The sequence below is a fragment of the Lissotriton vulgaris genome, chromosome 5, assembly GCF_964263255.1.
Source record: "Lissotriton vulgaris chromosome 5, aLisVul1.2, whole genome shotgun sequence".
NCBI classification, from domain to species: Eukaryota; Metazoa; Chordata; class Amphibia; order Caudata; family Salamandridae; genus Lissotriton; species Lissotriton vulgaris.
This window is the reverse complement of record NC_141693.1, coordinates 108,388,117-108,414,531: the sequence shown is the minus strand read 5'-3', so window position 1 is coordinate 108,414,531 and position 26,415 is coordinate 108,388,117. Positions and strand designations below refer to the sequence as shown.

The 26,415-nt window shown below is 46.0% G+C and overlaps 1 protein-coding gene across 1 annotated transcript in view; it reads left to right on the top strand.

The window, feature by feature from the left end:
- Positions 1–10,234: 10,234 nt before the first annotated feature.
- UBAC1 (UBA domain containing 1) overlaps positions 10,235–26,415 on the top strand; it is a 220,155-nt gene continuing 203,974 nt past the window's right edge. Inside the window, exon 1 of the mRNA XM_086921002.1 lies at positions 10,235–10,518. Coding sequence (XP_086777128.1) covers positions 10,381–10,518 — 138 coding nt within the window. The 5' untranslated portion in view covers positions 10,235–10,380. The remainder of the gene's footprint in view (positions 10,519–26,415) is intronic.

Sequence of the window (26,415 nt, the reverse complement as noted above, 5' to 3'; positions counted from 1 at the left end):
AGCTGAGTGCATGCTGTTATTATATGCAAACTCAGCCACAGGAAGGGCTTGTACCCGACTGCCCGTCAGTGACGTTAGCAAACAGCGCAAATACTGCTCCATGGTTTGATTGGTACGTTCTGTTTGCCCGTCGCTTTGTGGATAGTAAGCTGATGACAAACGTACTTCCATCCTTAATGACCGACACAGGGCAGTCCAAAAATGTGAAAAAAACTGTGCCTCTCTATCTGAAACGATGGCAGTAGGAACCCCATGCAGTCGAATCACTTGGGCCATAAACACATCAGCCAGTTCTCCAGATGTGGGTAACCCAGACAAGGGAACGAAATGAGCCATTTTAGTGAATAAATCCACCACAACTAAAATGGCCGTAAACCCCGAATCAAGCGGCAAATCGGACACAAAGTCCATACTGACCGTATGCCAGGGGGAGGGAGGCACTGGCAATGGGTGCAACAACCCAGATGGAGACATGTGCGAGGACTGACTAACAGGACACACTGGGCATGAGGCCACAAATACCTGTACATCATGGGCCAGAGACTTCCACCAAAACCAACGCATACACAGCTCTTTGGTCTTATTGACCCCTGGATGCCCAACCAAGGACGATGAATGACAATATGTAAGAACCAGTGTACGCAACTCGGGGGGCACAAACAATTTCTTTGCCTGATACAAAAACCCATCCTTTAACGTAATTCCAGGTTCCGACAGCCACGGATTCAGATCCAACTGCTTAATTTCATCCTGCACTTTAACCATGACATCGTCTATGGAAGCACAACCAACTATCTTATCACCGGGAATCATAAAACAGGACTCCTCCATCTTGCTTCCCTGTGATGGATCCGCATAAATCCGAGATAATGCATCAGATTTCCCTTGTTGAGCAGCTGGCCTATACGTGATGGTAAAATCGTATTCATTAAAGAATAGCACCCATCTCATCTGTCTGGGAGTCAAAGCCCTAGTGGACTGAAAAAACTCCAAGTTCTTGTGATCAGCATAGATAGTAATGGGGTGACGAGCCCCCCACAGGTAATGGCGCCATTCCTCAAAAGACAGCTTTATGGCCAATAGTTCCCTCTCGGCTACCGTATAATTCTGCTCAGCAGGTAGTAGTTTCTTTGAAAAATACGCATTGGATGCATCAACCCAGATTCATTATCAAGCTAAGACAACACGCCCCCAACGGCTAACTGGGACGCATCCGCCTCTACATAAAATGGAAGAGCAGGATCAGGATGCATCAACACAGGACCAGATGTAAAAAGCCCGATTAATCTTTCCAAAGCCAACTGTGCTGCAGGCGTCCACTCAAACACCACTCCCTTCTTCAACAATGAAGTCATAGGCGAAACAATGTCAGAGAAATGACTGATAAAATGCCTGTAGAAGTTGGCGAAACCAAGAAGCACCTGCATATCTTTAACACATGTGGGTATGGGCCAGTTAACAATAGGTTCGATCTTCCGGGGATCCATCTTTATACCATCCGCAGAAATCCAAAATCCCAAAAACTCAACATGTGTTGCAACGCATGTGCATTTATCCAGCTTGACAAATAAACGGTGTTCCAACAACTTAGACAAAACCTGCGAAACATGTGCATCATGTTCCTCAAAGGACGGGGAAAAAAACAAAATATCATCAATGTAAACAATCACACTGACATCCAAAAACTCACGCAAAACCTCATTTATAAAAAACTGAAAAGCGGCAGGGGCGTTACACAAACCAAAAGGCATAACACAATATTCAAACAAACCAAACTTAGTATGGAACGCCGTTTTCCATTCGTCCCCCTCGCAGATGCGAACGAGATGGTAAGCACCTCTTAAATCAAGCTTTGTGAACACCTTGGCATGTCGCAGCTGATCTAACAACACCGGTATGAGAGGTAATGGGTACTTGTTCTTTATTGTGACCTTATTCAACGCTCTGTAGTCCACGCAAGCGCGAAGATCGCCCTCCTTCTTCGGTATAAAAAATATGGAGGAAGACACAGGCGAAGAAGAAGGTCGAATAAACCCATTCTTTAACATCTCATCCAAATACTGCCGTAGATGTTTCTCCTCCGGCTCCGACAACGCATAAACCCTACTACAGGGCAAAATGGCCCCCGGAACCAAATCAATACGGCAATCAAAAGCCCGGTGTGGTGGCAAGACACACACCTGATCCTTATCAAACACCTCCTTATATGCCACAAACGAAGGAGGCACGCTGTTCTGACCGCAACCACTCGCTGCACAAGACAACGGAGACACCCAATCAGTCGCCTCACAATAACAGTGAAGAAGACAATACTCCGAATCAAGCATGACCAGCCTCCGCGCCCAATGGATTCTGGGATTATGGGCCTGTAACCAGGGCACCCCGAGTACCACACCAAATGCTGGTGCGGCAATCAGATCGAAACAGACCGTCTCAGAATGCCCATTATCGAATGTCATCAACAATGGTTCGGTTTGTCGTACAATCGATCCAGAGGTTAGCTCCGTGCCGTCAATAGCCCTCACGGGTTCAGGTTGTTTCTTCATCACACAGGGAACCATCAACTTCTCGGCCAACCCGATGTCCATAAAGTTCCCTGTGGCCCCACAATCCAATAATACCAACAAGGAAGCTCTACCACAAGATGAATAAGCGAAACAAGCCGATACCGTGAAATGATGCGGGACTCTTTGAACCGCCCCTTGTACGCCATATGGATTACAAATACCTCTTTCATGGACAATAGGACTCTCACAATCCCTTCCCACGAAAGCCACAGCCTTATTCTCCGGCATCCGGGACGGTTTCACTGGACACTCTCGAGCAAAGTGTCCACCCCTCCCACAATACAAACACAACTGCAACAAGCACCTTCGCTCCTTTTCCTCGTTGGATAAGGGACCCCGCACCCCACCCAAAGGCATAGGTTCAGGATCTGTTTTTACGCCCCCATGCTCAGATGTTTCTCTCTTGATTACAGTTGTCCTTGGGGGTTGAAACCTAATCTTTTCCCCTTTTCTTTCAATCATTCGATGATTGAGTTTAACAACCTAATCGACGAACTCCACACAATCTTCAGGGGGGTCTACAACCTGAGAGACTATATCTTTTAAGTCCTCGCACAAGCCCTGATAAAACAAAGAGGTTTTTTTTGCCATGGGCCATTGTGTCTCTGCTACTAGGCGATTGAAAGTAGCCACATAACCCAAAAGATCCTGCTTACCCTGCCGTAGCTTTAACAATTCAACATCGCTTGCCTGCATGAAAGCATGCTTAGCAAACAGACTATGCATCTGGTTCTTAAAGGCCGGGAAACTACTTAACACAGCGTCATCGTTTTCCACTAAGGGGACGGCCCAACTAGCTGCAGTACCCGAGAGATATGAGATCACAAACGCTACCTTAGTAGTGTCATCAGGAAAAGCGGTTGGTCGACACATGAAGTGCAAATGGCACTGGTTCATAAATATAGCATATCTGCTACTATCCCCGGAAAACCTCTCTGGAGCTGCTAGAGGCACCGGCACGGGAGTGTTCACTGTAACGGACAAAGGAAAAGAAGACCCACTCTGCCCCCCACTCCTCTCATATTTAAATGTGGCTGGTTGAATCAATGGGGGCCTAGCCTTAACTGAGGGATCCCTGCCTCTTCTCTTAGTGCTTTCCTTCACCTCACTCAGTGTCCCCCGTAACTCCTGATTCTCCTGACGCAGGGATTGGACTTCACCCTGCATGTGCGCTAAAGCCTGCATGATTTCCTGCATCGAAAAAGCCCCCCCCTGCTGCCTCCTCAACCATTCTTCACTCGGGCGGTGTATTAATTCGTGGGCTTGGTTTTCTGTTCCGATGCCGACCGGCCCAACACCGCAGGAGTGAGGAACGTCCCAATCCTCTACCCACACCGTGACCCCCCACACCCACAATCAAAACGGATAGTGGAGAACACGACACCGGGAGAAGGTGAGTAACAAAACAAGGGAACCCAAGAACTTGGGGAACACAACTCGTCTCCTCTAGCTTCTTGGCAGCTGACAGCTTGACACAGACGAGACCGCTAAAATGAAAAAAGGGGACAAGATTAAACACACCCCTACTACTATTACCAGTGTCAAGTACACACACGAACTACCGACCTCCCTGCTTACCCCAGATAACAAACAGGAGTGGCTTGATACAAAACAGGAATTCTTCCACTGCAATCGTATTGGTTGTTTCTTGCGTAACCCCAGACCAACCACGCCCCCTCGGGAAACACCGAGGATGTCAAAGGGGGTGGAATTCACAATTCTTAAGACAAAAAGGGACAGGGGAAAAAAGGTATCAAGGGAATACGAAAGACACCCAAAAAAACCCTGGAAGCTAAAAAAGAACACGAAGGTAGCGCAAAAACGGCCGTTATTCAGCTCCTTCGTGAAACCACCCAAACACAACGTACAACAAGATGGTTTGGATACTAAAAGGGATAATAACGGGACGTCAATACTCAAAGGAACGCAGCCGCGAATCCCAGAACGTTACCGAAGATCAAAAACAGGTCCCCACAAAGGGTTTAGTAATGCCCAAGGGAATAGGAAAAACAGGGGAACAGGGAAAAAGGGGATCACAACCCAGCACTGGAAAAGACCGCTGGAACAGAGCTCGAAGGAAGGGGAACAAGGTAGAACCACAGGAACAGGAATCACACGGCAAGGGACCAATAAAGAAACCAAGCACCTGTTTCCTGTTGGCAGCCCCCTTTTAAAGCGAGCCCTAGGGAGCGTCCATAAATTCGCATATGTACTTGGCACTTTTAAGAAAAACCGCTGAACGGGGAACTAGACAGTAGGCACAAAGCCCCCTTGAACCCCAACACCTGCCATCCTGCAAGAACGAGAGATAATCAGAGTGCATTCAGAGCGGAGGAGGGGGGAGAAGAGGCAACCATATAGCTGTGGGATAAGGCTGCGACACCGGTCATGCAATTTTGGTGGATGTGGAGATCCCACACTACAATGTGAGATGCGAGTGAGAACCCTCCCCCCTCTACTGTTGTGCACCCCCTTATCTGCGTGAAGGGAACACACCTCTCCAGCAGCAGCTCCTGTGGTGAAGACTTGAATGCTCTGCGACACGCCCGTGCAGGACAACCAAATTTCAGTCATATATGGAGGGTGGACATTGCGTCGAAGTGATTTCTTAACAAGAGCGCGGATTGCATGCCCATGACAATAACAAAGGCCTGAGCTACGGGGATTGCATGTGCCTCCAGGGGTGTGTGTGTGTGTGGTTTTTTTGTGTGGTTGTGGTTGTGTGTGGTTGTGTGTATGTGTGTGTGTTTGTGTGTGTTTATGTGTGTATGGTTGTTTGTGTGTGTGGTTGTGTGTGTGGTTGTGTGTGTGTGATTGTGTGTGTGTGTGTGGTTGTATGTGGGGTTGTGTGTGGTTGTAGTTGTGCGTGTGTGTGTTTGTATGTGTGGTTATGTGTGTGGTTGTGTGTGTGGTTGTGTGTGTGGTTTCTGTGCGTGGTTGCGTGTGTGTGGTTGTGTGTGGTTGTGTGTGTGGTTGTGTCTGTGGTTGTGTGTGTGTGGTTGTGTGTGTGTGTGGCTGTGTGTGTGTGTAGTTGTGTGTGTGTGTGGTTGTATGTGTGGTTGTGGTTGTCTGTGTGGTTGTGTGTGTGGTTGTGTGTGTGTGTGTGGGGGGGGGGGTTGTGTGTGTGGGTGTGGTTGTGTGTGGTTGTGGTTGTGTGGTTGTGTGTGTGGTTGTGTGTGGTTGTGTGTGGTTGTGTGTGTAGTTGTGGGTGTGGTTGTGTGGTTGTGCATGTGGCTGTGTGTGTGGTTGTGTGTGTGTGGTTGTGTGTGTGTGTGTGTGTGGTTGTGTGTTGTTGTGTGTGTGTGGTTGTGTGTAGGTGTGTGGTTGTGTGTATGTGTGTGGTTGTGTGTGTGTGTGTGTGTGTGGTTGTGTGTGTGTGGTTGTAAGTGTGGTTGTGTGTGTGGTTGTGGTTGTTTGGTGTGGTTGTGTGTGTGTGTGTAGTTGTGTGTGTGGTTGAGTGGTTGTGTGTGTGGTTGTGCATGTAGTTGTGTGGGTGGTTGTGTGGTTGTGTGGGTGGCTGTGTGTGTGGTTGTGTGTGTGTGTGTGTCTGTGTGTGTGTGTATGTGGTTGTGTGTGTGTGGTTGTGTGTGGTTATATGTGTGGTTGTGTGTGTGGTTGTGTGTGGTTGTGGTTGTGTGTGTGTGTGTGGTTGTGTGTGTGTGTTGTGTGTGTGTGTGGTTGTATGTGTGGTTGTGTGTGTGGTTGTGTGTGTGGTTTTGTGTGTGTGGTTTTGTGTGGTTCTGTGTGTGTTGATGTGTGTTTGGGTGTAGTTGGGTGTGGTTGTGTGTGTGGTTGTGTGTTTGTGGTTGTGTGTGGTTGTGTGTGGTTGTGTGTGTGGTTGTATGTGTGTGTGTGGTTGGGTGTGTGTGGTTGTGTGTGTGTGGTTGTGTGTGTGGTTGTATGCGGTTGTGTGTGTGGTTGTATGTGTGCGTGTGTGTGGTTGTGTGGGTTGTGTGTGTGTGTTGTTGTGTGTGTGTGGTTGTGTGTGTGTGTGTGTGTGGTTGTGTGTGTCGTTGTGCGCATGTGGTTGTGTGTGTGGTTGCATGTGTGGTTGTGTGTGTGGTTGTATGTGTGGTTTTGTGTGTGGTTGTGTGTGTGGTTGTGTGTGTGTGTCTGTGTGTGTGGCTGTGTGTGTGGTTGTGTGTGTGGCTGTGTGTGATTGTGTGTGGTTGTGTGTGGTTGTGTGTTTGTGTGGTTCTATGTGTGGTGTGGTTGTGTGTGTGGTTGTTTGCGTGGGTGTGTTTGTGGTTGTATGTGGTTGTGTGTTGGTGTGTGTGGTTTTGTGTGTGTGTGGATGTGTGTGTGGTTGTGGTTGTGTGAGTGGTTGTGTGTGTGGTTGTGGTTGTGTGTGTGGTTTTGGTTGTGTGTGTGGTTGTGGTTCTGTGTGTGTGCTTGTGTGTGTGTACGTGTGGTTGTGTGTGTGTGGTTGTGTGTGGTTGTGTGTGTGTGGTTGTGTGTGTGTGTGGTTGTGTGTGTGTGGTTGTGTGTGTGGTTGTGTGTATGGGTGTGTGTTTGGTTGGATGTGTGTGTGTGTGGTTGTGTGTACGTGGTTGTGTGTGGGTGTGGTTGTGTGTGTGGTTGTGTGTGTGTGGCTGTGTGTGTGTGGTTGTGTGTGATTGTATGAGCGGTTGTGTGTGTGGTTGTGGTTGTGTGTGTGGTTGTGTGTGTGGTTGTGTGCGTGTGGTTGTGTGTGCGCGTGGTTGTGAATGTGGTTGTGTGTGGTTGTGCTTGTGTGTGTGGTTTTGGTTGTGTGTGTGGTTGTGGTTCTGTGTGTGTGCTTGTGTGTGTGTACGTGTGGTTGTGTGTGTGTGGTTGGGTGTGGTTGTGTGTGTGTGGTTGTGTGTGTGTGTGTGGTTGTGTGTGTGTGTGGTTGTGTGTGTGGTTGTGTGTATGGGTGTGTGTTTGGTTGGATGTGTGTGTGTGGTTGTGTGTACGTGGTTGTGTGTGGGTGTGGTTGTGTGTGTGGTTGTGTGTGTGTGGCTGTGTGTGTGTGGTTGTGTGTGATTGTATGAGCGGTTGTGTGTGTGGTTGTGGTTGTGTGTGTGGTTGTGTGTGTGGTTGTGTGCGTGTGGTTGTGTGTGCGCGTGGTTGTGAATGTGGTTGTGTGTGGTTGTGTGTGTGGTTGTGTGTGTGGTTGTGTGTGTGATTGTGTGTGTGGTTGTGTGTTGAGTGTGGTTGTGTATGTGTGGTTGTGTGTGTGTGTGTGTGGTTGTGGTTGTGTGTGGTTGTGTGTGGGGTTGTGGTTGTGGGTTGGGGTTGTGTGTGTGGTTGTGTGTGTGATTGTGTGTGGTTGTGTGTGTGGTTGTGTGTTGTGTGCGGTTGTGTGTGTGTGTTGTTGTGTGTGTGTGTGAGTGGTTGTGTGTGGTTGTGGTTGTGTGTGGTTGTGTGTGGGGTTGTGGTTGTGGGTTGTGGTTGTGTGTGGGGTTGTGTTTGTGGTTGTGTGTGTGGTTGTGGTTGTGTGCGTGGTTGTGGTTGTTTGTGTGACAGTAATACTAAAACCATCTTACAATAAAGGAACACAAACATCGAGTTTGGGGAAAGAGAAAGCACATTGCTGTAAGTCAAAGGGGCACAGCAAAGCATTGACACAACAACAAAACAAGATCACTTAGCGAAGACAGAGTGCTGATAATGGATACACACAGCCTATCATCTTAAGAGTTCGATTCGATCCACTGTGCACTCAAACCTGCCTCCTCCTTGTGAGTTGCACCCCATATTTCATGAGTTATAACTGCTGCACCCACCATAGCGCTTTAAGATCTAAAGTACTACATAAGTGTAATCGACTAACCAGTTGCCAACATGCTGTGCTTTTAAAGTGAATGTGCCAAAAGTTTCCAGCTTCCTCATTGTTGGAAGGCGGTGACCCCAGGGGTCAAGACTGCTCTCTTAACCACCCGAGACCCTCCTCTCCCACATTCCTGCCGAGTCTTATCGAGGGAAGGTCCTCGCCAGGGAGGACTGATCGTACACACTGTCGACACACCACACTTACGAACGGGCACCACACCGTGAATCTTTATCAAGTATGAACTTTATCAAAGTAAAATAGGTAGCAATACACAGCGATCGAGGGATCGCGAAAGTCTAGTGAACAAGGGAACGGGGAAGCGGGACAGTCTTAGAGGGACGCGCATGCCTAGCTGTAGCCAGGAGCGGCCAGGGGCTGCCGAAAGGGAAGAAGGCGGCCGGCCGGCCGGGGTGGCCAAACATGGAGTCTGATGGTTACGTGCACGGGTGCAGGCACGCGGTCTGGAGATCGTCTCAGGTCCGGTGTAGGGGTGTCATGTACAGTTCTGGGTGGATGAGAATCAGTTCCACCCGTAGTTCTGGGGTTGCGGAGATCAGCGAGGACCACGCCACGAGGCCGGGTCCAACACTCATCGTGTCCTCATGAAAGCACCAACAAAAGGACTCCCTGAATGGCGCAACCGACATGAAGCAGCCGCTGCGATCAGAAATAAACACTGTCAACGTTGTCCAGTTCCACTGTAACATTTTCTTAATGTTCCTTAAGTCACAAAACAGTAATACTAAAAGCATCTCAAAATAAAGGAACACAAACATCGAGTTTGTGGAAAGAGAAAGTGTAAATGTAAATGTAAATGTATGAAACTTATATAGCGCTGGACTTACCCTGGGGCATCTCCGCGCTTGCTTAGGGAACCCGTCCTGGTATTCCCCTGTGAGATAACCCTGGAAGGGTATCCACAAGGCGAAAGCCAGGCATCCCGCCGCGAAGGGCCGATGTGGAGATTAAGCAAGCTATTGCCCAGAGTCGCAGAGTGTGAACCCGTGAGTTGAGAAGGCACCGGAGCGAGAATTATCGAGTCCGTGGGATTATTGAGCCCAAGACCCGCCGAGGCGGGGAATTGAACCCTGGTCCAGGGCCGAAACTCAAGCTCCAGGTCTGCCACCTCTAACCCCTGAGCCACACTTCTCCACAGTACGTTGTAAGTCAAACGGGTGCAGCAAAGCATTAACACAACAACATGTTCTTTGATGTTTGATGTTCTTTGAACGAGAACATCAAAGGGGCGCCCCGAAAGAGATCGAGGGCGAAAGTGAAAGTGATTGCGGGCCCTTAATGAGCATGAGGAGGTTTGCCATATTTCGCCTCTGCTCCCAAGCGCGTGCCCGCGCACATGCACTGAAGGTCTAGGCTGGCCATGGTAGCATTTTTTCAGCCCTCACTAAAAGTCTCGCCATGCAACGCTATCGTGGGTCAGGCAAGACCTAAAAATGACAATGAAAACACTTTTTTTTTTAAAGAAGTATTTTGGAGGAGTCTGGATTTAATGTACAAAACTAAGTCTACACATAAGTGCTAAGAAAAAATGATTTGTAGTTGTTGTCTGTAGATGTCACGCTCACACTGATTTTAAATGTTGTTAAAGTTATCGATGTGCACATTTAATCAGCACTAACAAGGACACTGTGACAGTAGTTACAGAAGGTGCAGTGGTAATAGCCTAGACTAATTATTGTTTCCAAGTTTCTCGGCCTTAAATTATGACACTTGCGTATTTCTTCTCTTTCGTTCTCGCACTGACTCCATTGAAAGACGGATGCGCAGTCCTCTTTCTGTTGCACTGCCTGTAGTGAGCACTGACAGCAGCAGTGACTGGGGCACCATGGAAAAACTACCGTTCCCAGCATGCCGCGTGGTATGCTTCCGGCGGTTAGAGTGCGCAGGGCCGCCTGCAGCGGGGAGTGAAGCCAGCAGGCGTGTGAGGCGGCCGGGGAGCATAGCCCGGCTTGCATGGATCCCAGGCGGAGCCTCGTAAGCCCGGCCTGAGACGGGGCCACCATGTTTGTGCAGGAGGAGAAGATCTTCGCCGGGAAGGTGCTGCGGGTCACCGTATGCACCATGGATGGCGCAGAGTGGCTGGAGGAGGTGACCGAGGACAGCAGCATCGAGCGGCTGAAGGAGCGCTGCCTCAAGCACGTAAGGGCAACCGGCTATTCTTAGGCACAGCACACAGGCGGGCGCACCCTGACACAGTCACCTCCGTCACTGACAGCCCCCTCCCTGCCTAACATAGGCCCCTCCATGGCTGACAAGTACAGACCCTGACATAAGCCTCTCGGGGCAACACCGGCCTTTCAAAATCTGACAGGTGCTATTCCCTGCCACCCTCTGCTTGATACTAACCCCTCGCAGCCTGATATTGATTCCTCATGGCCCAGTTTGCTATTCACCACTATCAGCCCCATCCTAACACATCTCCAGCTAGCAGAGCCCCTTGACATAGCGCTGTCAGTCTGACACAGGCCTGACAGGTGCTATTCCTAGCCACTGGCCCTGCCAACCTTCAGTTTGACAGTGACAACTCCCATCACTTCCCTGCTTCAGCCTGCCATTCACCTCTATCAGTCTCATTCCGAATCTACCGCTGCCCCTCCTTGACTTGCAGGTACAACTCCCTACCATAGGCCTCTCAAAATCCGACAGGTACCATTCAGTGCCAATGGCCCCTGCCAGCCTCAGCCTGACACTGAACGCTACAATGCTCTTTACTTCGGCCTGGCATTTCCCTCTACTAGCCTCACCCTTCACACATGTCCCTCCATAGGTGAAGAGTACATAAGGGCATGGGCTTACTAGCCGAACACCTCCAAAGGCCAGCTAAGTTTATATCCTCAGCCTGGCATTAACTTCTTCCAGGCTCACACTGACCTCTCCTTCCTCAACATGGAACTCGCCTCTTTCTGCCATAGCCACTCCCAGCCAGACAAGTACACTTTTTTCTGAAACACACACACCGAAATTGTCACAACGATTACTGGTAAAGACTCTTCCTGATCTTTTAATTGATGATAGATTTAAATGTGTTTAAACAAATCAATTACAATAAATAGTACAGTTAACTGAAAGAATGGGTGAAGGACGTTTTGTACAAAATAATATCACCCCTGAGATTCTGTAGTTCAGTAAAATATGCTCTTTTATAATCACACAGGTTTAAATTCATGTTAGAAGACTGTCTTGACAAATTATAGGCAACGTCCAAACCTACATTTGATAATGAAAGAATTCGTTTGTAGTGTAAAACAATACCTGGTCACCTCTTTGTTTGATTGACCTTATTTTTGCTTCTTTAAATGGACCACATAGGTATTTTATCTGTAAGCATGATGATTTTGGACGCAAACAACTTTTGTGGTCAAGGGACTCATCCTTATAGCTACACAGCCTACATCCACTTGGAGATGTGTGTTGTGATTAAAACCGTGGTAATGGAATACATAGTAGTCTAAGTCTTGGGTATTTCATCTTTATTGCTGGATCCAATTAATTATGTATTCTTGCCTTACAGTTGGTTAAGATGTGTTAGTTCAGAATATTTGCACTTTGACAATGATGATACACCACTTGCTGAGTTCTTTTGCCTCGGAATGTTCTTATTATTTCTTTGTACTTCACTCTGTTCATACTGATAAGCAAGTTCAGTTGCGGAAGATTATATTCTGGTATAGATATTTCGAAACTGGTTAGATGTAGATCCAAGTTATTTGATTTGCCTTTAATCAAGCATTTTCATTTTCAAGATGTCAGTTTTTGCTCTGCTACAGTCACAGTCCTAGTTAACTGTTTCATTGATGTGAGATTGATTTAATGTCTGATTTTGCAGTGTCGCAATGAGTTAAGTAGATTTAATAGGGATCGAATATCTTGCATGCTGATTTTATTCAGCTCTAGTGCTCATTTAGGGTTAAGTGCTTGTGAAGGTTATAGTAAGTGAATGAGCATGGAGGTAAAGGTGATAATTGAAGGTCATATTGCTCTTCTATCATAGATGTTCACAAATCTTTTGACTGATTTGGTTTTATCGTTCGATTTCTGTTTTCCTTTAAGAATATAGTAAGCCCAAGATAATTTATTATCCGTAGTTATTTCCTGTAATTATTATTATTATATTTTTTTTTTTAACTAGGCGGTTTGCTTCTCCCCTCATATCCAGCCTGTTTGTTTTGTCGTTTTACTTTGACGTTATTTTGGTTTTAGTTAGATTTATTGGTAGACCATTATAATAATGTAATTCTTTCAGCCTTTACAGTTGACGTTTTACACCGACTGGAGTTAATGAAAAGATGACTAAATCATCAACATGGGCTAAAAGAGTGATAGAATAGTTGCTTAATTTTGGTTTTAGACCTTCTGAAGAATCTAAGAATGATAAATTATATAATGAGAACAGAAGTAGGACTAGGGTGCACCCTTTCTTCACTCCATTCTCCATATACGAGTGATTCATTCACCACTTTCATAAATGCCCGTTAATTACGTTTACTTTATAAATGGTTGTAATATATTCTATGTAACAAAGTTAGAAATTTTTATTTTTGCGAATTGCTTTGTCGCGAGCAGTATTTTGATTGTTTACCCAGGTGGATAATTTGGTCAATTACAATTTTCCAAATATCCTTCCTACAGCATCCTTAAATTCCTAGAGGCGATAATTTTTGGGATCATTTATTCCCTTTTTTGTGGATTGGGTGTATAATTCAACTTTACCAATCTGGTGGGATCTGGCCACTTTGGATCACTTTTGAAAAGCAAAATAATAAGTTATTACATAATATGGGGATGTGTTTAGACACCGCAATAGGTATACCGTTCAGGCCAGTACCTCAAGACGACTGACTTAAAAAAATTTTAGGTCGAGGACTATCGGTTCTGCCGTAACGCAGAAACCGGAAGTCGGAGATTTAATGATTCTTAGAGTGCTGCATTTATCCCTCCCTCTTTTTGCTCTTTCTCCATTGGCTGGCTTCCTAAATGGAGGCCAGCCATTGGAGGAGAGAGCTGTCTCTCAGAATAGGCTCCGTCTTTTTCGGATTCGGGGGTGTGTTCCTTGCTGTTCTTTCCACTTTTTTCCACGCCTCCTTGAACAGCAAGAACACGCCCCCAAATCCGAAAAAAACGTGGAGCTTTTATCCGCCATTTTGCAGCTCGCTTCCCGACATCGGTCGTCTCATCCTGCCTCCCCGAGGTCAATGGCGGCAGATAGCGGCATTGTTACAGTGGTTGTGGCTCCCGAGCGAGTGGCCACCTCGCTTTACAGTTTAATTGAAGCCGGTGCCCACCCGGCATTTGCCCCGCAAAGTGCGCGAAATTGTCCCAGCTGCCGCCCGGCCGCGACCAGGAAGTCAGGCAGGCCGGGGGCGGGACTGCGGGACACCCCGTGAACTCATTTCCCGGGCCGCGCTCTCATTGGCTGCCGGCCCGGGATTCCCTAGTGACGTCACTCCCCGGGCCGCGCTGGGATTGGCTGCCGGCCCGAGGAGATTCCGAGGCGCCGCCTGAGGAGAGGAGCCGGCAGAGAAGATGGTCGGATGCTGCCCGGGGCTCCTGTGAGCTGCTGGGAGCCCCGGAGGTCCAGCGGGGAGCAGGAGTCCCCGAGAGGAGGAGAGGACCCCCCCGCTGGAGCCGCCGCCTGGGAGAGAGCCGCCGCCGGGAGCTGGCAGACCACGTTTGTAGTATTCGGTGTAAGCTGCTTTGTTGAAAGATTAATGTTCTTGCTTCAGCCTGCACACGTGTCCACAGCGTCGCACTTTTCAGTGCCATCCTTTCCGTTTTCTTAGAGCCATTGCTCATCTGCTAGAACCAAGGTAATTGGCATTGAAGCTAGCATACTCCGAGTTTATTTCCTGTGTAAATATTGAATACGATTTCTCAGTCGGCTATAAAGATTTTAATTCCTGATCAGGTGACTGTTAAATGTAGAGCTTCCACCCTAAAAATGTAGAGCCTCCACCCTGAAAATGTAGAGCCTCCACCCTGAATATTCGCTCCATTATGGTAATTTGCTTGCCCTTGTGAGCTGCTTCCTAGTTGCTTTCCTTTTTTGAACTTCAAGAATAGACGTCTAGATACAGTAAACATGCTTCTTGAGGTCCTCTTTTTGTAATATTCTAATGTGATTTATTGTATTGTATTGAAATTGCATTTATATAGCGCTTACTACCCCTGACGAGGAGTTGAAGCGCTTTTTCAGTGAGTCACACGCTACTCCGGGAACCATAGAGGATTAGTGTTGAATTGTATAGTGAAACATGCATGTATTTATAGTCCACTTACAGGTAAAGTGTGATGTGGCGAATGGCTTGAGTGTGACTGATATCAAAAGCATTTAAATTATTAAATTATTCTGCACCATTATTAAGTATATAAGTATCTTCCTTGTTCCCCATGCTCTGAAGCTAAAGATACGTGCACTCCAGTGGTGTCTTTTTCCACCAAGCCTAGCATTGTGGTATCTTCACAGACATTTGTATTTACCCAAAAGCACTTCGGAACTGTACTGGTGCCAGACTTCATCTGACAAAGGTTTTTATTGAGGCCATTTTAAGCACTTCGCTCCGATTGAGATGGAGGATTTCTTTTATTAGTGTAGAGTGAAGAGGGGAGGCGTTATTTTCCCATTCCTAAGGTTTTTGTGATTTCTCTAGATAGGGTCCTAATTTTAAAGTACTTTGTAATCATATTGCTTTAAAGTGCCAGCTTTCAACTAAAAAAAAATCAGCAAAGCTTTAGCTTTTGTATTTTAATCATGATGTAGATATTTTGGTGCAGTTTGTGTTATCTGATTCCAGCGGCCATATTTGGCATGCAGACCTCACAGATTTTAGGTACTTATAGAAGGTGCTAGAAAATATCTTCAGCCATGGACTCTTTCTATCTCACTAACTCACTTTCACTCTCTCTTTCACTACCTCTCTCTCTCTCACTACATCACAACATCACTCTATGCTTATATCACACTACCTCACAACATCCCTCTCCCTCACTACATCACTCTTTCACTACCTCACTCTCTATCTCACTACCTCACTCTCTATCTACCTCACTCTCTCACTACCTCACTCTCTCTCTATTTCAATACCTCACTCTCTCTCTCTATCTCACTACCTCACTCTCTCTCTGCTAATGCAATAGGTATCACATATGCAAAAAAAAAGCTAATGCCAATAGAAATGACAATGCCATTTATTTAGGGATACAAAAAAGATAAAAAAAATAATGAGCAATACCAATAGCTCCACCTATACTATTGCCGAGACCATTGCATTGTAAATGCTTGTTTTTTAATGAAACTGACAATTTCATCTTGAGAGATACAGTGACTTCCATTGCGATTGTTTCATATCCATTTAGCACGAGCCCTTGCTTGCATGACGCAGGCCCTTCCTTAGTCTGACATACCATTCCCTTACACACACCTCCCCCCATCTGATACGTGTTGCCTAGCAATGAAGTTACAGACTACTCAATTACCCAGGTCTCTATGTAGAATTAGCACATGAATTTTCCTGACCAAGCTAATGCAGACGTCTCCTAGTTTGACACCACCTTTTCCAGCGATAAGTCCTTCTCTACCTTGCCTGACACAAGTCTTCCTTCTTTCTCCAATTCCTTTGTGACAAAGCCTACCATGTCGTCTCCTCGCACCACCCTGGCATAGGGCCCTCAGTTTGGCCCAGACTTTAGCAGCTGAGTTGTTTTAATATTGTCATTGGTGTTGCATAGAAGCAGGAACCAGGTGTGACTGAAAGCAGAATGTTGTCTGAAACCAGATCGGAGTCCTTCAGTGTAGAAACCTGTATCCACCTGAAAGTATGTGAAATAATTGTGTGGGGTGCTAATCATTGCTATGAAAGTAGGGTTCGTACACCGAAGGGACTGGAGGGTGAGCATGGAAAGTTTGGGGCAAAATCTCTATAGGCACTGCATTGTAGGTCTGCAATTGGCACATTGCATTAGTGTATCTACATCCGGTATTGGAATTAGGAACCTGTAGGCATCCTCTGTGTCTTTTCACTGGTGGCGTTGCTTGGGGAGTATGAAAGTACAGCAAAGGCAGCTGCGGCTCTAATTTTGGCTAGGAAAGAAGGGTTGTTCACCATAGGCACTGGAGTGTTTGTGGGGAAATTTTGAGACAAAATCCCTATATGAACTGCAATGTAGGTCTACAATTGGCACCATGTATCTATGTGTCTACATTGGTTATTGGATGCTGAAAACCGTAGGCATGCTGTGTGTCTGTTTACCTGTTGTATTGCTTATGGACTCTATAAGTACAGCAAGAGCTGCTGGAATTACAAGGCGGTATTGGAAGTCAAATGCTTTGCACATTGATTTATTGATCTGTATGTGAAGAGAATTGTGTGTTGGGTGAGATAATACACCATTGTTATTGTTTGGTGTATAAAAACAGTGGCCATGTGCACCACAGATGTAATAGGAAGCGTTGTGCGTGAAGGCCATTTGATATTAAAAAAAATAAACCAAGGCCAATGTACGTATGCACACTGGCACATCCATTTATTTTTTGCCTGGGAAGCTATCGAGAAAAGGTTTAGCGGTAATCGTGAAATCCTAATGGATGAATCTAAGTGAGGCTAATTGGGTGTGTATTTCACTGAAATATATTGGCCCCTTTCATAGTTGCTTTCCCTTATGCATACATTAAAATGAAATTGAAGATTTCACTCGTGAGAAGATCTGGCAGTAATATGAAAATGTGACAATTCATATTCTGGGTGATGTTCAGAATCAATGGATCTTTAGGTCTCGCCTGTCGATGCGCATCGAGCAAGCGAGAGTATTGGGACTTATCCACTCTTTATCCACACTGCAAGGAATCGTGGCGATTCCTTGCAGTGCCCGTGACTTTTAAGCTCAATGCGCATGCGCATTGAGCTTAAAAGCGCGTGCACGTCCGTCTTTGTTTACCCGCTCCGCCCCCTCCCCTTCCCGCCGTCTCGCATTTCCCCTGTCGCATTTCTCCTCCCTCCTCCCCTCTCTTCCCTCCGTCTTGTTTATTGTACCCGCTCCGCCCCCTCCCCTTCCCGCCGTGTCGCATTTCTCCTCCCCCCTCCCCTCTCTTCCCTCCGTCTTGTTTAAGTTTACAAGTTTCAAGGTAAGCTCTTTATTACATAAGCCACGCGTTTTGGAAATATTTATTTTGGCACCCACGTTCCCTTCTTTCCACAAGTATTGGAAAGTCACAAGTGCCTAGAGAGACAGGGAATACATTTTTTCAAATGCAGGACACAAACCAGCGATAAGCGTGCGGGGGCATCGTGACTACAATAGAGGAGGGGGGCGTGTCGGAGCAACCTCGAACCAGAAACTACAGTAAACGGAAAAACTTTTTTTAAAGATCAGATGTGGCCGTAACCCTGTGCAAACACAACAGTAGCAGAGCTCAAAGAAGGGTGCACGAAGCTTGCGTTTGTTGCCGGAAACAAAGAACAGGCACCCGAGTCCAAAAATGGGCGACACACTTGAATAAATCATCTGAGGGCCATGAACCATTGTACTTAAAGCGGGGGCAGGCAGTCCCACAATCGACTAAACGGAGCAAGGCGAGCACAGAAAACTGCGCACCTAGTTTGTGTCACAAAAATTCGGAAGATCGTAATACACATAAAAACATGAGGTTCCACAAAACGCGGACCAGCCATATTAGCAAAGAGGAATAGCGCGACCCGCAGTCTTATTTACTGCTTGGCACAACCGCATCCCCCCGCCCCCGGAAGTTAAAGGATACAACCCACCCACCAGCGAGTTGCTCCCTGCTCTACTTAGTGGCTCCAGGGAACATGTGACCGGCTTCGTACAGAACCGCTCCTGTCGTCACGGGCTCGCGGCACTCTCATCGCGCCCCTCTGGCCGTCCTTCCCAGTGTGCTACACAGGCGGCACTACAGTTCCACCCCACACCAGTTTTCAAACCGTCTCCTACCTGCTCCCAGTCACCTGCAGCCATTTTGAGAGTCCCCGGGGAGGTGGAAGAGTAATCGAGCACCTATTTTGTTATTGATAGTACAAAGTGTGCAGAGGTGCTCTGCTGACTGTTACACCGCTGTGCGGCTCATGGCTGCCGGCGCAGCCTTACTACCCATTAGCCGCCTGGCGCAGTCATTCTTGCACTCATGGGCCACGTAATTGTCCGTCTCGGCTACAAATTGCCTCTCCCCTCAGGCCCATTCGCATAAATCTTGCAAGCTCGTCCAAACCTGCTCCAGAGTGTGCGAGCGCGCTGCACGCGCGCCGAGAGCCAATAATGGGTACATCTCCACTAAATGCTTCCTTCAATTAAGGCAGGGAAAAAAATAATAATCTCCCGGTTTTATGTCACAAAACATTAGCAAATGCTTAATCATTTGGGGGGAGCGGAATGGGGAGTCTTTTGGCAGGGATGCCGTGGTACACCATGACGCCAGAATGCAGGCTCGTGAAATTCATAGAGGGTTAGTGCACGTTTTGGTGATTCTCCTCCCCCCAGTGTACCTTTTTTTTAAAACTTGTTTAACTTGTTTAATCACATTGACCTTTAACATTTCTCCCCGTTTGGTGCCCTCCCTCTTAACACCAAAATCTACACTCCTCCCACCCCCACTTCCGTGTTAAGTAGAGTGCCCTTCGTCATCGGCCGCCCGGGGTCAGCCTCTCCCAGATCCCCTCTATAGCCGCAGAGGCCACGGTGATCAGCCCACCTCTCCTCCTCCCCTGCAGCAGCTGATCTACCACTGCAGTTCGCAACGCTCTGCAGGTAAAGCCCTTTAATGCCTTTGTGCATCTAGAGGTGACTCATTGGTTATGCAGCATTTTCCATTGTTGAGAAAACCAACCTGAATGCTGTCCTTTTGACCACCAAAAACCCACCCAATCACAACGATTAAGCTGTTAAAAACGTTGTTTGCGCTTTGAAGGTGCTCTACAGCATGTTCAAGAACTATGAATTCCTAAAGATTATTACCACCAGAAGGATCACTTCTGACATTTGATTGGTTTTTGCACTTCACTTTACTCATTCAGTACAGCTGTTGGATAGATTTTTAGGTCTTGCCTATCCCACTCACCCTCACTCACCCTCACACACCATCACAGCCCCCTCTCACCCGCACACCCCTCACAACCCTCTCACCCCTCACAACCCTCTCACCCTCACACCCCCTCACTCACCCTCACCCTAACACACCCTCACTCACACTCACCCTCACACACCCCCTCACCCTCACACACCCCCTCACCCTCACACACCCTCACCCTCACTCACCCTCAACCCCACACCCTAACACACCCTCACACCCCCTCACCCACCCTCACCCTCACACCCCCTCACACCCCTCACCCCCTCACTCACCCTCACACCCCCTCACTCACCCTCACACCCCTCACTCACCCTCACACCCCCTCAGCCTCACAACCCTCTCACCCTCACACCATCTCACCATCACAACCCTCTCACCACTCAGTGCCACATAATTATATGCTTCATAATTACACTGCGCTCAACGCAACATACACTCCAAATACCACTCAGTGCCACCTAATTACACGCCACATAATTACACTGCACTCAATGCAATATACACTCCAAATAACACTCAGTGCCACATAGTTAACCTCCACATAATTACACTGCACTCAATGCAACATACACTCCAAATACCACTCAGTACCACATAATTACACGCCACATAATTACACTCTACTGAATGCATCACACACTCCACACAATACCACTCAGTGCCACATAATTATATGCTACATAATTACACTGCACTCAATGCAACATACACTCCAAATACCTCTCAGTGCCACATACTTATATGCAACATAATTACACTGCACGCAATGCAACATACACTCCAAATACCACTCAGTGCCACATAATTACACGCCACATAATTACATCCACCACCATCACATCCACCACCACCACATCCACCTCCACATCCACCACCTCCACATCCACCACCTCCACATCCACCACCACCACATCCACCACCACTTCCACCACCACCGCATCCACCACCACCACATCCACCAACACTTCCACCACCACCGCATCCACCACCACCACATCCACCACCACCACCACCACATCCTCCACACCCACCACCACTACATCCACCACCCCATCCACCACCACCACCACCGCATCCACCACCACCACCGCATCCACCATAACCACACCCACTGAACATAATCTTCACGAAAGTTATTTACAAACGTTTAAGCTATTGCCATTATAAATTACAATAACTTTTATTTAAGTATTAATTATTTACAAAATTAAAAGCCATTGTTATTTGTAATATCAATACATCTAAGTCACGTAAATACAACACACATTGCATTACAAATGCTATAGGTGTCACATTTTCAAAAGTTAAAACTATTGACATTGTAACTGACAAAGCTATTAATTTTGCTACTTTCAAAACCAACACATAAATAAAAAAGTGTCATTTACAATACCAATAGCTCAAACTTTCCTAATGCGAGACCTATTGCATTTCCAATGCTTGTTTTAGTAGGAGTCTGTCATGGAAGTAAACGGCTTGTAATGTTCTCAGACTGTTTCCCTTAATCCTAAATCCATACCATGGCTAGAAGATGTATCTGTATCATTGTAACATGACTCTCCCAATTCTAGGTTTTCCTTTTACAAATCTTTATTTTCAGCTTCTCAAGTTTAATGGGTTTAGTTGAAGTGGATCAAGACTACAGCTCCTGCAATACATCCATTTGGAAAGTGGAAACCCAGGCTTGGCAGCATCAAGTCCTGGTAGCTGTAGGTATCAAAACAATTGTGAGTGATGCTTATTCGGTCTGATATGTAAAAGGGTCTTGTACTGTTAAGTTCAAATTAGGTGCAGAAAAAGATTTTGTGGGCGTATGCCTCATTCCTGATTTTACAGAATCAGCAATGACAGATTTTTAAACCCACAAACAAAACAGCTTTGTGGGCATTCCTGGAAGGGTCAACCTGTAAAAAGATAGTGGACACTCGCAAATCAAACGTGTGCTGGTATGTAACAATAATTTTGCTGGTTATTGTCTCCTTGGAAATGCTAGAAAATCTGCTGCTGTGAAGTGTAGATACCCAAATATTTTATGGGAGTGGAAATGGCTTTTGTCCCGAGGGACCTACATTTCCGGTGCATAAAAAATTGTTAAGTGGGGCTATTGCACATTTGCTTTATATAGCAAGCAGAATTTTACAATTATACAAATTTGCTTGTGAAAAATGATTTTTTGTAGTTTATCTTGAGTACTTCTCAATATATTTGAGAATTCCAAAACAGTGAAAATTTCTTTAAAACGTTGGTGTAACTCTACAGGTATACTTTTCTGATTTCTATCACAGTTCATTGAATGTAATTGAAAGGTGCAACGTGCTAACTAGCTCCTGGTTATGATAATTTCGTTGCACCAGGGAAGCTTTGCCCTTGTGAGTACTAATCATTCCCAGGTGGTCTGTACTGGCAGTCGCTTTATTTGCTCAGAGGATCATCTGGAAGCAGCCGTCTCTTTAGTTAATTTCACTTCAGATGGACCGTCAATTAGTTAGCCAAGCATTTAAACTACTGTTCAGCCATTAAACATTGGTGTAGTGCTATAACTATTTGAGTTATTGTAAGGTTTTTTAAATCTCTAGCACTGTTTTCAGCATGACTCCGTGATAAGAAGCACAATACAATATTATTTGACTATTCTGTTGAAGAGCATTCTACTTTTAAAGGGTTATATGTGCCACATTATCAATGACTGATTTTTTCATAAAAGAGCTGGGCGATTCATTTGCATTCTTGGAGCTGAACACATACTCGATAATGTAAATTTAAATACAAGACAATACTGTGTGAAGTAAAATGTGTTATGTGGTAACACAGATAGCACTTTAAACGGTACAGTGTGTGTCAGACATGTAGAGGAGTTATTCTTAAGAACATAATCTCACATTTTTACACCCCTGCTATACTGGCCCTTTTTGCAGGGTTGTCCCCAAAAGTTATGTCTTCCTCCTATTTTACCTGACGCGTTATTGTTTGTTTTAGGACCCTGTGCACCTTACCACTGCTAAATATGCTCTCTGTCTAAATTATGATTGTGATTAGTTATCCATGATTGGCCTATTTGATTTACTAGTAAGTCCCTAGTAATGTGCATTGTGAGTGCCCACGGCCTGTAATTCAAATGCAACTAGTGGGTCCGCATCACTAATTGTACCATCCACATTAGTAGCCCTGCAAACATGTCTCAGGCCTGCCACTGCAATGTCAAAGTGCAGTTTTAAACTGCCATGTCGACCTGGATAGTGCACCAACTTGCCAGGCCTAAACCTTCCCTTTTCCTACATGTACGGCACCCCTACGGTAGCCCCATGGGCAGGGTGCAGTGCATGTGAAAGATAGGACGCGTGGTGTATTTTACATGTTCTAATAGTGAAAAACTGCCAATTTCGTTTTTCACTATTGCAAGGACTATCTCTCCTGTAGGTTATCATTGGAGCTGCCTTGTAACATGTTACAAGTGTAACTTACAATTGGGAAGAGCTAGAGATTTCGAGTTTGGGTTCCCTGAATTAAGAATTTAAAAATACATCTTTTTGTGAAGTTGCATTTTAAATTATGTGTTTAACTACGCCACTTTGAGAAAGTGCAAAAAGAACAGATGATGGACGGAATGCTGGATCAATCGAACATTCACCCCCAGTCACAGATCTGGGTTAAATCCATAGTTTTTTACATGCCACTCCATTCCAGAATAGATCCAGCCATAATTAAATCAGTCTTGGCCCTGTTCCCTATGAGAACAGTCCAGCCCGAGCTGCCAGGCTAGGTCCTTCCTGGACCAGAAACCAGCTTCTTAGGACAAGTTTTAGGTGTCATCCCGTATCAGCCAGGATAGCTTGAATTTGGTTGCGTTGCGAGCAACAGACCCACGTCTGGGGTCCCATGCTTACTGCTCCATTGGATTCAACAGTTCCGGTTGGATTGTTTCCATGAGAGACAGTCAAGACTGATTTGCATATGGCTAGGTCCAAACTGGGGTGGCGTGGTGAGCAAAAGAATGATTAATTAAACCCAGATCTTTGTGACTGGGGGTGACTGTTTGCATTGTACAACATTCCATCCATCGTTTGTTCCTTTCACTTTTAGAAAGTGGGCTTTTTCTTGCTTTACTGTTGTGTGTCTCTGCCAGCCTGTGAAATCATTGTCTGTTTGTGGATTCACTCTAGATGGGAGCTGAGGTGTTTCCTGCATATTCTGATGGCCCATCACCATCATGCAGGTTCTTCCTGAGCTAGAGTGGTGGGAGGAGTTGTCACTGGCACCTGAATAGGGATGTGCTTGTCCTCCCACAACGTTGTTTCCACCACCCCTGTTGTGTGTTTGGAGCCAGGTCAGGGCAAGGCTGGGTGTTGTGCACTACAAAGACTTACCTTTGAAGTGTGCCTACTTCAAAGGCAGAAACTGGTATAAGTACTGGAGCTGTGACTCAAAACTTTAGAACACTTCTGGACTAAGAGGAGATTCTTCCAAGTAGAAGAGCTAGAGAAGCTGTAGGAGGGGAACTGCCACTCTGCATGTTACTGTGTTGTGTTGACCTGCTGCTTCTGTGTTGGGCAGGGAAAGAACTCTGCTTTGCTTTCTGTATTCTGCTTGCCAAGATTCTCCAAGCGCTTGTGTGTGCTTGTCTCCTGTTAATGAGTTTCAGGAGCACAAAAGAATTCTTGCAATTCTGCATGTGCTGCTGGCCTCTGCCATCTGTGAATCCTACCCTTCCCTGGGGTGCCTCCCTCCAATCAGATGGCTTCAGAAATGGGTTCTGCAGCTAACCTCTGTAAGAACTGGAGTGAAGCAATGTAAAGCCTTGCCTAGTCCCGTTGCACATCTGACGGCACCTCGGAATGGACGCCAGATGGCACGAAGCTTAGCAGCCTCCCAGAACCGGCTCTGTGTGATGTGAAGCATCGCAAAGCAACACATCGCCTCTGGTGTGCAATGCATTGGCCCTGGGCTCTGTTTTCTTCATCGACACTGTACCGCAGTAAGGATTCGACGCATATGCCACAAACAATGCTTCACCTCCCCTGTAGCAGCTAGGAACAGATGCTTCACCTCCCCTGCTTAGCAGTAAGGAACCGACGCATCACCTCCTCCTGTACAGTACGAAACAAACGCATCACCTCCCCTGCACCAATAAGGAACCAACGCATCGCCAGCTTTTTTGACACCTCACCTTGTCTGCACAATGCATCGTCTTTGTTTTTGACGTATCCAAGGTACTCGGTGCTAAACGTGAGGCATCCATAGAGTTCTATGGACTGAACTGTTCGAACCTTTTAAAGTAATATCTTTACTTGTGATGGTTGGATTTTTGTTTTGTTCTCGTTTTATTCAGATGAATATTGGTTACTTTTCTAAACTGGTGTGGTGTCCTTTTGTAGTGTTTCACTGCGTTACTATGTACAAATGCTTTACACATTGGTTCTGAGATCATCCTGACTGCTCCAGGCTAAGGTACTGAGGGGGTGAGCAGGGGTTATCTTAGCTATGTTAACCCCCTTACCCTGACTAGATGGAAGGGTCTATACTTAGCCAGGGTGTAAGCACAAATCAGTTCACACCAACTTCTCATGTTCCGCAAAGTGAAAACTGTTCCTCCCCTAAGCAGACTTTAGAACATTCGTACCTTACTTGATTCTGTATCGCATCGAAAGAGACCACGTCCTGCTCATTGGCACCCCAAAGGCACTTGGCTCCCATAAAGAGCATTGCTAGAATGTTGTAAGGGACTTAAGTAGTTCTACATTATCTCACTGTTACTCAGAAGCCCCCTTGCTCTGCTCAGCCATCCTGTGTAATCTTTTTCTAGAAAGCATTGCACAACAACTTATTTATTTCTGGACCATAGCAGAATTGTTCTTAAATGCAAATTTCTCAAAAAGTTAACAGATTTACAAGAAACCTGGCAAAAGTCACTTCCTTGAGTAAAGTACTATTTACTTTCCAAGCTTGGTGTAATTTCATTCAGTTGTTTTTTCTGTATCAAGTGGCTAATAATCCTATGAGAGCTACAATGGGAAATCCCAATTTTGGGATCCCACCCTATATTTTTAAGTTCCAATGTGACTGATCTGTATGAATGCTCTCATGAAGAACCCAACATACTTACATTTTATTTGGAAGGTTTCTTGCAGATTTGTCGTATGCCGCAAAAGGTACTTGCAAAATAAAGATGGATTTTTAATGGAAAGTCTGAGCAAACCACTGCCATATAGGGCTTATTACCACTCTGTAATTTCTGTCTTTAATCTAGTCCATACCCTGTCCTACCAGTTAGTAAAGGAAGAAACACGTGACAACACACCACTTTTTATTTTGTCATTATACAAGTCCTCTGGGTGCATAATAGGCCCACATCGTCAACTCTTCACCACCATATTTGATAGTTGGTCTAAGTTGCTTTTAGTGACATTCAGGGTTTGTTTTTAGCCAAACATGTTGTTGTGCATTGTAGACGATCAATTCAGCTTGGTCTCTTCTGTCCAGAGTACCTAATTGTAAAAGTCTTGTGATGCATTCAGGTGTTGTTTTGCAAACCTTAGCCATTCAGCAGTATTCTTTTTGCAGAGAGGTGTTTTTAGGTCTCACCTAAGGGACAACTTTTTGACACTGTTTCTTCTCCTGGCTACCCTTCCATGGAAACCATACGGGAAACCATACTTGCCCAGTCCTTTCATTGTAATAGAATCATGAATGCTAACCTTTACAGCAGGGGTCTCCAAACCGGTGCTGGAGGGCCGGATCCATGCCAGATGTTTTACATATCCCCATTGAGATACATGTAGTTATTTTAAAAATCTGGCATGGATCCGGCCCTCCAGGGCCGGTTTGGAGACCCCTGCTTTACAGTATTGACAAAGTGCTGTGAATCTCTAGATGTCGCTTTGAGATACTGATCTTCATGTGAGTTTGCTAGAATGCACACTCTTCTGTTGTTTGACAGTTGTCTTGATTTCTTTTAATTTGAA